General features: G+C 43.4%; 1 protein-coding gene across 1 annotated transcript in view; it reads right to left on the bottom strand.

The window, feature by feature from the left end:
• The window catches only part of NUSAP1 (nucleolar and spindle associated protein 1), a 35,716-nt gene that overhangs the window by 15,848 nt on the left and 6,798 nt on the right, over positions 1-13,070 (bottom strand). Inside the window, exons 2-6 of the mRNA XM_045287974.1 lie at positions 10,527-10,595; positions 7,339-7,470; positions 6,039-6,195; positions 4,517-4,591; positions 3,323-3,435 (exon numbers count right to left, since the gene is read on the bottom strand). Of these exons, the coding sequence (XP_045143909.1) occupies positions 3,323-3,435; positions 4,517-4,591; positions 6,039-6,195; positions 7,339-7,470; positions 10,527-10,595 (546 nt within the window). The remainder of the gene's footprint in view (positions 1-3,322; positions 3,436-4,516; positions 4,592-6,038; positions 6,196-7,338; positions 7,471-10,526; positions 10,596-13,070) is intronic.

Genomic DNA, 13,070 nt, shown 5'->3' with positions numbered 1-13,070 from the left:
CGGGGGCTTAAGTGGAGAGGAAATGTTTTGAGAATGATGAGGGCAATGAATGTACAAATGCGCTTTACACAATGGATGTATTTATGGATTGTGATAAGAGTTGTATGAGCCCTTAATAAAATGATTAAAAAAAACAAACCCCAAAACAAAGATGTCCAATGTCATTAGCCACGAGAGAAATGCAACTAAAACAACAATGAGGTGCCACTTTATTCCCAATAGAATGGCTAAGATGAAAAATTAAGAAGTAATAAAGCAGAAAATAACAAATGCTGCAAGGAGTTGGGGAAATTTGAGACCTTAACTATTCCTGTGAGAATGGAAAATGGAAAAAAAAAAAAAGAGAGAGAGAGAGAGAGAGAACGTAAAATGGAACAATCTTTGCAGAAATAGCGTGGTGGTGCCTCAAAAAATTACAAATAGAATCATTGTACAACCCAGTAATTCCACGACTAGGTATATACTCAAGACTCTCAAGGAAACGTGCAGTATTCACAATACCTAATAGTGGACCCAACCTAAACACCCATTGCCCAACAGATGAACGGCTAAAGAACATGTGGCGCGCACACACACACACACACACACACACACAGTGAAATACTACCGAGGTAGTCATGGAAATGAAGTCTTGATATGCATCACAATATGGCTGAAGCTTGAAGACATGTTGCTGAGTGAAATCAACCAATCAAATAAGGGCAAATTATTATGCTTTCACTTATATGAAAAGAACAGCGTTTATTAGAGGTCACCAAGGGTGGCTGAGAGAAGGGAAAGAGATATTCTTGCTTCTGGCCATGGAAAAAACATGCACTGTTGTTTGGAGACCGACTGTGGTGTTAACTGTACAATATTGCTTAGTGTGGCTGAACTATAGAGTGATATATGTATCACTCCCAAGTAAGCACACAGACACATATAAATAAAATGCACTGAATAGGGAGAAGATGGTACAGATGACTAATAAATACTGTCAAAAAGTTGTACAATTGTAAAGAGGTGGAAAAAATTGTGATACAAAAGGATTTAAATTTAAAAAATTGTGATACATATAAAAAATTGAGTGACAAGTTAAAAAAGTTGCTGCTGAGGTGGCTTAGGTACAACCCAATTCCTCACGGAATCTGCTTCCCTGCTTTGCAGGCTTAAGGTCATAACCGAATGGGTCATCACAGTTAACTGGTCTAATGACATGCTGAACGCTTCTGTTCTTTATAGAGTGTCTGCAGTCTCAGAAGCTTCTACAAGGCTATCCAAGGCAGAATTGGTCTCTTATTTCCTAGAGCAGCAGAGGAACCAGGAACAGGACATAGAACAGCGCCTCCTTTGCCAGGAGACCAGAACTGGTGCCCACTTCTTATCAATAGCGAACATTTTAATCAAAGATTCTATAGAAGAAGCCTGATCAAAAAGGGAGAAATGCAAAACAAAAATCCAATTCTTAACAGAATCTTGAATTTCTAGAACAATGGAGGTGGAATGAGTATTCAAAACTATTGCCTTTAAATCTCAAACCAAAAAGTTTCCCTGAAGTCTTCTTAAAACCAAACAAAATCCTTCATAGGTTCTCAAACTTATTTGGCCCACCGCTGTCCCCTTTCCAGAAAAATCATTACTCAGTGCCCCACTGGCAATTGAAGACATGTGTACAATCCATCCTCCAGGACATGGTTAGGCATCTCCTTCTGCTGTTCCCCTGGGCCATGCCAGTGTCCCTCAGGGACAGAAGTTATCTCCTAATTTGAGAAACACTGGTCTGGATTAACTCGCAAAGAATGTCTGCCCTGAGCACTATATATTTTTAAGATCTTTATCTATATAAGACCTAATTGACAACAGCAATGCCAAAGATTGCATTAAGTTTTTGTTTATGTTAATGGGGGAGGAGACCCAAAGCCATCTGTAGACAATTGGACATCCCTTACAGAAGAGTCACAAGGAACAGACGAGCCAGTCAGGGTGCAGTATAGCACTGAGGAAACAAACAACATTCCTCTAGTTCTTTAATGCAGACCAGAGCATGTACACGGGTGCAGATAAGAGCTTGCAACAGAGATAAACCCCTCAGGACCAATAATGAGAGTAACGATACCAGGAGGGTAACGGGAAGGTGGGGAAGAAAGGGGAGAATGCTCCCCTACTCTAAGAGGGTTATCACTGTCACTGACTGGAACACATGGAAACTATTGACGTGGTGGCACATCCTGGGTAAATCCTCAACCACAAAAATACACTAGAACCAAAAAAGTTGATGGGGTACAGTGCTACTCTGACATACATGGGGTCATCATGGGTCAGCATCCACTGGAACATTCGACAGTGTGGAAGACAGTAACAGTGCACGTACTCAAATTCTATCCACTCCCTATTCTGCTAATTCAACCTCAGGGCAGATTTCTCGGCCTTCTCTTAACTCAGTGTTTCTCAACCTTCCTCATGCCGCGACCCTTTAATACACTTCCTCATGTGCTGGGGGCCCCCAACCATTAAATTATTTTCATTGCTGCTTCATCACTGTCATTTTGCTACTGTTATGAATCATCATGTAAATATCTGATAGGCAGGATGTAATTTCACTGTTATAAATTGAACATAATGAACCATAGTGATTCATCACAAAAACGGTATGTAATTATATATTGTGAAATATTTATTTCTAATTACAAATAAATGAAATTTTGTCTGGAAGCATGGTGTAGCATGGGTAACAGTCTTCACGCCAGGTACTTGTATGTGGGCACATCTGCATGTGTGTGGACCCTCCTGGAGCTGGATAGAGGAGCGGTGTCTTGGTTCCTAAGACCATCGGAAATATGTGTTTTCTGATGGTCTTAGGAGACCCTGAGAAAGGGTCATTTGACCCCCAGAGGGGTCGTGACCCACAGGTTGAGAACCCCTGTCCTAAGTCAAAGATGCACTGAGTCCAGCAGGATCTAGACTGAAGGCGCCCTGGGGAAGTTCACCGAAGGAAGCCTTGAAACTGGGCACTGTTAACCTCAGGTGCGAGATGGGGACACAAGGCTTCAGTCAGTCGTCAGCTGACCCATCCTCAAGTTAATAGGCAAGCGCTGAATAAGGGGAAACTGAACTACGTAACTTGTGCTTTTGAATTATTATTTCTTCATTCTAAGGATTCAATGATAATTGGAGGGTTTAAAACTATTTAGTGTTGGAGCAATTTGTTATTCCAAATTTTGCTAATCCAAACAAATCAATCCCATAGGGAGAAAGTTGGTTATACTAACCATGGTACATGCACAATTTCAACATTAAAATCAAATTATTTGGTTCCCAGGAAGAACATAATTTCTCAACATACCTTTAATTCATTAAGTGTATTATTGTGCTCTTCAAAATGTTTCCTTTTTCTCTCAATATATTGATCGATGGACTCCATTTCCTTAAAATGAGCCTCATGAAGCTTCTTAAAATCTAGAACATTCCCCAAAATATAAACATTAGTAACAAGCCAAAATCCTTTAATCACCTCCCTTGCTTTTCCCCTACTTTCTCTTCTCTGCATCCCTGACACTCAGTTTCAATCTCATTTCTGCTAAAGCTTTCCAAACTTAGTTTTTTAAAAAACTCAAAAGAAAAGCACATTCGTCTCGCAGATGACCGAACATCCACCATGTCTTTGCCATCCGTGCCACTGTGACCTGACGTCCACTGTCACCCGATATCCTGCTTTGGTCCGAAGATAAGAAAGGAGTGGCAGACTTATCGTCTCTCCTCAGTAATTAATCAACTGGCCTTTGCCAATTCATAATATACTTCTTTTAAAAAAATTAATGCTTAGAAAGACCTATGCCAGGGATGGGCATCTTTTTTCTGTAAAGAACAAGAGAGTATGTTCAGCTTTGTAGCCATACATGGCCGACATGTCACATTCGTCCTTTTTCGCGTCTCTTTACAAAAATCAAATCCATTCTGAGCTTAAAAGGTCACAGAAAACAAGCCAGGAGGGCTGCAGTCTGTGCCCCCTTGCTCTGCACCTCTGCTGTTTCAATTCAGTACACCAACATGTATTGAGTTTCTAATACATGTGGAGCAGCGTCTACTAACCATAGGTAGACAGCATAGATACATAGTATTCATTCTATATGTCAAGCAATATGCCAGCCATACAGGAAGGCTTCAGCCATAAGTGAACCCATCCCCAACCGCATGACAGGTTCAGGATCGGAGTTGTTAGACTTACTGAAACTTGGCACAAGGGGAGCATTGTGCCAAGTACTATATAGATGCTCATTCATCAGATATTTATTGAATATCTGTTACATTCCAGGTGCTGGTCTCAGTAATCAACAGAAGACAATATTCTCAGTTAATCTATCCACCCCACCCCATAGAAACAGCTAGTAGAAGCATTCCCGCTTTACACTGAGGAAGCATCCAAAGTTGGACAAGGAGGGAGCAGGATGTACGTCCTCCCACCCCCTCAAGGCCACTCGGCCTGCCCAAACGGACTGTCAGGGCCATTACTTTACCGCTCTTTGGGGACAACACTTACTTGGAGTAGTACTTCCAGATTTTTTATTTTTTCCAGCCTTTGAGACACCATGTGCGTAACGAGACTTTCTTCTTTCTGAAAGTATATTTGAATCTTTATTACCTAAATGCAAAGCACAGAAGTAATGAACGATTCCTAACAAGGCTGGCCCGTTAAGAAGGCTCTGTCAGGACATGCTCACGTGAGACCCTAGTCAGGGGGTGGGAGGTGGAAATGACGCACAGGGACACAAAGCACCTGACAGCCCCTCTACAACTGTCGCTCAGACGCTTCAAGTGGGTGGAAGGCACATGCTTTCTGCAGTGAAGTCATAGGGTTACAGCACTCACTACAAATCAAAGTGCTTCAGAATTTAAAAATGAGCACGTCAGTGCTCTATCTGGAATGATGAAACCACACGAGACCACTGCCTGTGAATCACCACGAACATTCTGACATTTTTCCCACTGCTGTATTTACTTTCGTTTTGTTTTATAAAACTCTGGTCAAAATTTTGATGAATGTAAGATTTGATACCCCCCCAACCCATATGCATTCGCTCATCATAAGCCCTTTCCACATCCCTCTAGCCTATCCCCGAAGAAACAGGTCATCCTTCAATGCGGGGCCTGCAGGGGCTCTTGCTTGGCGCTAAAGCCAAGAAGGCAGGCACCCTGGGTACAAAACAGGATGTGTTCAGTCAGCGTATTCCTCACAGGACGCTTATTACAGCCGGAAAAGTAACTTTACAGAGGAGAAGTAGGCGGGCAGCACCACAGTCAAGACGGTAGGTTAATGAACACTGCCACACCCGTGCCTCCTAGTGTGCTACTTGTGAAGAATACAGTCATGCTCCTGTGATAGACTCAAACCCAACACATGAAAACAAACATTAAAAACAAGACTCAAGCCACAGGCAAACTCTGTGGCTCATAGTTTGGAAGGCCTGGTGGTACTATCTGGTAAGCATTAGAAGGCTGAAGGTTGGAATCTACCAGCTGCTCCTGGAGAGGCCGATGGAGCTTTCTGCTCCATTAGATTGGCAGCCTCGGAAACCCTGTACGGAGTCGCTGTGAGTGGGCCCTGACTCGCTGGCAGGGGGTTCCTCTATTGTTGGTACACCACAAAGGACCAAGACAAGACTGAGGAACTTGTAGATTAACGGAGACAAGAGAGTAACATGGAAATGCAAAGGACGACCCAAGATTTTTTTTTTTTTTGGCTTCAAAGGACGTCACTGGGTCAACTGATGAAATCTAACTCGATCTAGATTAGAATCGCAGTTCTAACACTTTCTAACCCCAGGAATTTTTTATACTCTGAAAAATTATTTGTCTCTGGACAAATCGACCGGAACAGGCCGATAAAAGAAACGTAGTTGGCATGGACCTTATGAAGTGGAGGTCAACTCCCCTGAGCGCTCCAGCTATTGCTCTTATCCCGCCTCCTGCACAGAGCTGGCTAAGGAGGACCTGATGGCCTCGTGCTCAAGCCGAACTTTGTGAACTGCAGAACCTGAAGGTGTCAGATCCATGCAGCATACCGTGTTTTCTGCCTCTCCCCATGGAAACGGCATTCCCCGCCCCCGGGCCCTCATTTGGCAGAGAAGGAACATCTGCAACGGTTTCGGGATCCTGGTTTTCTTGCTCCTGATTCTGGAATCCAGTGGGATCATCTTTTCCCAATTCTGAATGATCCTGCTACGAAATATAAGAGAAATCATTATTTCTATTTAATACCAAATTGAGGCAGGGAAACAAATGGCCAAAAGAGAAAATGAAACTGTTTAGATTTGGTTTTCTGCCTCACTAAGTGTCCCGAGAAGGTGACATCTGGGAATAGGAGACAGGAGGGGCACTGAATAATCTAATGACCAAGGAACTATAGGAAGCTAAAAAATAAAAATTAGGATGCTGCATCAAAGTGACATTTGAATAAAGAATTAAAACAGGATAGAACCAGGGTTGAAGCAAGTGGGGGAAGCCCAGGATCATCCCATAACCATACTGCAGACAGAGTGATCACTAGGCCTGGGACAGGTTAGGAAAGTGACAGATGTGTGTGGAAGCACATACAATCATGGTAACTTTCATTTTTATGAGCTGGCCGCATCTCATGTAAGTGACCACGTGGTGACTTTTCAGCAGGTATTAATTGAGAGCTTTCAAGTGCCAGGAGTGCTGTGCTGAGCAGCTCAGAGGCCTTTGCTGTGCTTTCAAGCTCAGAGCGACAGAGGGTTCCCCGGCTGGGGGAGGTGCTCTCCTGAGAGCTGAAACAGGAGGCGGAAGGGACTCTGGGTGGCCTGGCTTCCGGTGCATGAGCAGCACCATTCCAGATGAGAGGGCTGGCGCTGAGCCAGAAGGGGGCCCTTCTGCTACTCCCATAAACCCAGCACACGCCATTTGCCAATGTTGGCACTTTGCAACATTTACCTATTAGGAGCAATTTTCCATTTTTGGTCTTGAATTGTTGTTTTTAGTGTGGACGGAGCAGAGGTGAGAAGTAGCGGGGAAAACACAAAAGCAAGGAAGAAGAGTACATTGCTTTCACTTTGTTTCTAAATAATCAGCTTTAGAGGTGCTTAAGCAGGAGTCTGTGAACCCTGACTCACCTGCACTCTTGCGCCTGTGAGTCCAGGTGTTTATTCCTGCTGAGCTGTGTGACAAACTACACTGACAGCAAGGAAGGTTCCAATCATAGTAGCCCTGCTGACCATTTGTATCAGTGCTCAATTCTCACTGATTGCTCCCTGAGATCATAAAGGAATTAAAGGAAAAGTCCCTCAGGAGATACCAGTTTGGGCCCAAGGGGTAGCATATTTTCATGTGCACATTTCTGTTCACCTGGGAGTCGGAGGTTCCTTTGACTGCCCGGCCCCTTCTCTTTGTCTGGGGGGCACAGCGCTCTGTCTGTTCCCGATCTGTACTCTGCACCTCGTTCTCATCCCAAGAGGATGCCGAAGGTTGACCTGCATCCTGTAAAGAGACATTCATTGGCCCTCTCATACCGATGCGTGCGCTCACACTACTCAGGAAGAATCCATCGAAGCTGGATAAAAAAGCATACTACAAATGTAAAACGACTATTAAAAACTTTCTGGTATTCTATCATAGGCAAAGACAAGAATTATAGTATATATAATAAGAAATAATCACATTTAATAAACAAGTTAAGTAGGCATTTGAAGTTAGTTCAGTGTGATCATCAAGCAAGCCAATATTAAGTGTATTAATTTATTGAGTATTCATTTTGTGCCAAGAACTAAGCTACTAACTAATAATGAGAGCCAATACTACGCTTTTACTAAGCTATCTATAACACGAATTATCTCATTTATTCCTCAAAAGCTGTGATGCAAACACTAATATTCACCAACTCACAAGAGGTACTGAGGGCTGCTAGGGAGTTCAAAACAATTTGCTGAAGGTCAAAATAAGATAGGAAAATGAAAATGGGGCTTGACCACCACAAACTCAAAGCAAAAGCTACATTACCACAGCAATGTGGTTCCAGGTGCCGAATGTCCCACACAGACCTGCTTATCTAAGAAACCATTGCAAGGCGATGGTCATACCTTACATATTACACACATGCTGCTGGGGAAACCTCAACCGCATTTTTATAGTTTTAATTGGTGACAAAAACTTGATTCTTGTCCCACACTAAAATGAAACTCAGATGGATTGAATGTTTGAATGTAAAAAAGCAAAACCATACATGCAGTAGAAGTGAGAAAGTGAATATTTTATCACAAGTGACAGAATTGCCATTGGTATGTTCTTACCCAAAAGCTATAAAGAAAACGTGCTTTCAGCATTTTGTAATATTTTAATATGTAAATTCTAGTTTGGGGAAACAAATGAATCCATACATGTGGTTAAAAAAGGAGATTACGGTAAAAAACAATCGCTCTGGCTTCTTCCTATGTCTAGGTGGCTTACTTCTATACCACAGTGATTTGATGATGGGAGATTCATTCATACTTTCACATCCATTCTGTTTTTTAGCATCTCTCATATGCTAACATTTAGCTCATTTAACTCCACTCCCACCTCACCATCTTCCTCCTAATAGAATAATAACACTGAAATCACCCTGTAGCCTTTAAATGTATTTGTGCATACAATAACACTGAAATCACTCTGTAGCCTCTAAATGTATTTGTGCATACCTATGAATTATTCCACCAATAGACAATATATCCCCGAACCTGAGGATACAGACATCCTTATCCTTCACCTCTATTCCGGGTTTTACGTTATAACACCTGGTACCTGTTCTCTCCAGGTATCAAAGCTGACACGTACTCTGTTATGTATCCTTAATGGGCTCATCTGTGACTAGTCTATGCAGCTTGACTAATAGAGTTGATAAACCACTGGTTTTTTAAAAACCATTGTTATTCTAAGTAACTATATGTACATGCTCACACGCACGTACACACACAATATACATATATCTACACCAATGTGCGTGTACATAGGCATACGGACAAAGTGTTTTAGTTCATGACAGGGAAATACTGTACTTTGACTATATTTCCTTTTTTCATTTTTAACTGTTTCTAGTTGCCTTTTCTTTTTCCTTATTGTCCAGTTCACGTCCTCTGAGAAACCTGCGATCGCAGTTGCTGCAAGAGACTTGTTGGAGGAAAGGTCTGTGAAGATCAAGGGGGAGAGCAGGAGGCCCTCTGCTGTCTGGACACTGTGACAGGAGAGAGGGCAGGACGGACTGGGAGGGCAGAATTCAGACTGTGGTGTATCTCAGTGTTACTGTGAGTGCTGACACCGGGTCAAAGTGGAGGCTCTCATCAGAAGCGGCCTATTAAGGAATCGTGCACTGGGCAGGAATGACCCAGCTGCAGGGCCCAGGCTGGGATAAGTCACCGACTGCAACAGGGTAACTGATCAGGGAAGCATGGCTTTGGTGCTATCTCGCCTCAGCAAGTTCTCTTAAAGGGGCGTCGAAAGCAGCATGCCTTCATGGTCAACATCCTTGCTTGCTTTATTGTGTTTCAAAGGAAGACTGGAAGCCCTAAATTTTCCTGTTGCCCAAGACCCCGCCCTCTTGGCGGTCTGGGTCTTCTTTTTCCAGCTGACTGGTTGCTCTCCGAGACCAGCTACACAGCTGTGTTCATGCACAGATCTGCCTTAGTCTACCGCCGTTCTCCTCCTTTCACTTTGCTGAAGTACAAGACCTTTCCTAGAAAGTTGGTAGGTTGAAAGTTTCCAAATCCTTGTCTACCTGAAAATTCTCCCCTTCACTTTTAATAGTTTGGATGTCTGTAAGCTTCCAGAAAAAGAATTAATTCATCCCATGCACTATAGCCAGGGTATGGCAGTTTGGGGGGCTGTGAGCTACCTGGGAAGGCTGTGTTCATTCACTAACATGCCCTTACAACATACTTACTCCAACCCGATTCAGACTAAGGATTCCCCAACACACCGCCAAACCATGTTACTTAGACAGCTGCTCCACATTCAGGTACTGAAGGCTTCAAGGTCTGAAATCAGCCACACAAATGTAATCCACATCATGCATTGCCCACGTGAGGATGTCAGAGTCGGGAAGCTTACACTTGGTAATACTCATTCTATTTCTGTTATATTCCTGGACTGTATCCACTTGCTTCCATATCCTTAGATAGACAAACTCTGGGCAAATCAAAGGGAATTTATGCTAAGACTTTCCATTAATCTAGGCTCACTATCAACAATTTTTCAGAGCCTATATTTGACTGGCATTTAAGCGGGGGGAAAATTGTGGTAAAAATATATGTAGCAAACTGTTTGCTATTTTAACCATTTTTTAAGTGCAGAATGCAGGGATGTTAATTATAGTCATCATACTGTGTAACCATCACCACTATCTATTCTCAAAAATGTTCATCATCCCAAACAGAAACTCAAGTACCTCTTAGGCAGTAATCCCTCCTCTGACCGACTTACCAGCATGTCTTAAGTCATCACTCAACAACTACCTTATCTAGTAGGTGCTACCTTGGTAGGAGGTGATCAAACATGTGACTCACTTGATTTCCTTGTTCTTTTCTTGCTTCCTGTTGAATGTGAGCTTTCAAGGCTTTTAACAATTTGTCTGCCTGCAAAAACAGTTAAAGACCGTGTTGTTAGTGTAAGCAATCATAAAAGGAAGGTACCTCTCCTCAAATCGATCCGGGGCAGGCCCTGGGGATAGAGAGCTGGGTTGGCAGACCAGAGGCCTTACAGGATTGGCACGGGGTTTGGAGAGTGGACGTGTGACCAAGGCCAAGCAATGCTGGCTATGACCAGCTTCAGAAGAGTGTCTTGGTCTTGGTCATTCTGGGAATGAGGTGACCAGGCTGACTCCCCCCTCACTAGACTTATAGCCACTGTAAGCTCCACATCTTTATTTTCACCCCACACCTGGTTGAGGGTCAACCTCAGAATTGTAAGCCTGGCCTGGGCTGTTTATTTCAGAAGATACGATTCGATGTAAGCTATTTCTCCTTCAAAGTGACTTTTTTGTGTTAAGTCAAAAGGAAGTTTTGTGTTCATTATGACGAATATTTCTCTTCAACTCCACCCCCACCCCTCAACTTTGTGGAAGAAAATTTACTACCTGGCTGAGGTGGCTAGTGACCCATTTTGCATATGAAAGTTTGTCCTTAAATCCTGTTCATTAAAAACGCCACACTCACTGCCGCGGAGTCGATGCCAGCTCAGAGGAAGCCTGCCGATGTGCAGGAAAGCCAGAAGGCTGGCTGGCACAGACCTGGTCCTGCCACCGCAGAGTTCACAGCCGACTGGGGAAGACTGATGCGATGATGCACATCTTTGTTTGTTTTTAATCATTTTACTGGGGACTTGTACAGCTCTTAGCACAATCCATAGGCATCCACTGTGCCAAGCACATTTGTACATTTGTTGCCATCATCATTCTCAAAACATTTTCTTTCTACTTGAGCTCTTGGTATCAGCTCATTTCCCCCCTCCCTGCCCCCTGAACCATTGATAATTTATAAATTATTATTTTTTCATGTCTTACACTGACCAATGTCTCCCTTCACCCACTTTTCTGTTGTCTATCACCCAGGGAGGGGGTTACAGGTAGATCATTGTCATTGGTTCCCCCTTTCTCCCCGCACCTTACCCTTAGCCTCCTGGTATCACTACTCTCATTATTGGTCCTGAGAAGTTTATCTGTGTTAAGAGCTCTTATCTGTACCGCTGTACACGCTCTGGTCTACCCAGATTTGTTAGGTAGAATTGGGGTCACGATAGTGGGGGGTGGGGGTTAGGTGGGGGAAGAAAGCATTAAAGAACTAGAGGAAAGTTGTATGTTTCCTCGGTGCTATACTGCTTCCTGACTGGCTTGTCTCTTCCTTGTGACCCTTCTGTAGGGGGATGTCCAATCGTCTACAGATGGGTTTTGGTCTCCACCCCACTCCCCCTCATTCACATTGATGTGACTTTTTGTTCTGGGTCTTTGATGCCTGATACCTGATCCCATCAACACCTCATGATCACACAGGCTGGTGTGACACACATCTTCTTAGAACTGGCATGCAGTAGGGCAAGTGTTAAGAGGAGGCTCCGGGTGTTGGTGGAGAACACAGGTAGACTTGGCCAGCCACGCTTAGGCTTCTAGGAAGAGAACTACAGTACTTTTAATTTGTTCGGTAATGCTTTTGGGGTTTTAAAAGGTCAGGCATATTAGTAGGCTCCATCTTCCTCTCCCTCCAAGCCAGCTGTTCTCAACCTGTGGGTTGGGACTCCTTTGAGGGTCGAACGATCCTTTCACAGGGGTCGCCCGATTCATAACCGTAGCAAAATCAGTTATGAAATAGCAGCAAAAATAATTTTATGGTTGTGTGGGGGGGTGGTCACCACAACATGAGGAACTGTATTAAAGGGTCGCAGCATTAGGAAGCTTGAGAACCACTGCTCCAAACCATGCATTTGAGTCAGGAACTTTCTTTTCAAAGTGGGCCCAGCCACATGGCTCAGTTCCCCAGTTCTCGCATCAGTCACCCTCAGCCGTGTGTTCACCCGAGAAAGGCAGGGTTCCTGAAATTTCTTCTAAGGCACTGAAGAGATTGTTGTCTATGGCTTGAGCCTCAGCCATATTTTCTTTTTTAATCATTTTATTGGGGCTCATACAATTCATCACAATACATATATCAATTGTGTAAAGCACACATACATTTGTTGCCCTCATCATTCTCAAAATTTGCTTTCCTCTTGGGTTCCTGGAACTAGCTCATTTTCCTTTTTTCCCCTCCCCTTCCCTCATGAACCCTTAATAATTTATAAATTATTATTATATATCTTATCTTACACTGCCCGGTTATATGTAGATCTTTGTGATCGATTCCCCCATCCCTCCCGGTATCGCCACTCTCACCACTGGTCCTGAGGGGTTCATCTGTCCTAGATTCCCCACGTTTCCAGTTCCCATCTGTACCGCTGTGCATCCTCTGGTCTAACCAAGTTTGCAAGGTAGAATTGGGGTCATGGTAGTTGGGGGGAGGAAGCGTTTAAGAACTAGAAGAAGGTTGTGGGTTTCATTATTGCTATACTGAACCCTAAGTGAC

This window comes from Echinops telfairi, unplaced genomic scaffold, assembly GCF_000313985.2.
Source record: "Echinops telfairi isolate 266 unplaced genomic scaffold, ASM31398v2 ScPeMD7_18;HRSCAF=68, whole genome shotgun sequence".
NCBI classification, from domain to species: Eukaryota; Metazoa; Chordata; class Mammalia; order Afrosoricida; family Tenrecidae; genus Echinops; species Echinops telfairi.
Note: the sequence above shows the minus strand (reverse complement) of the source record. Positions and strands in the feature narration are given on the sequence as shown.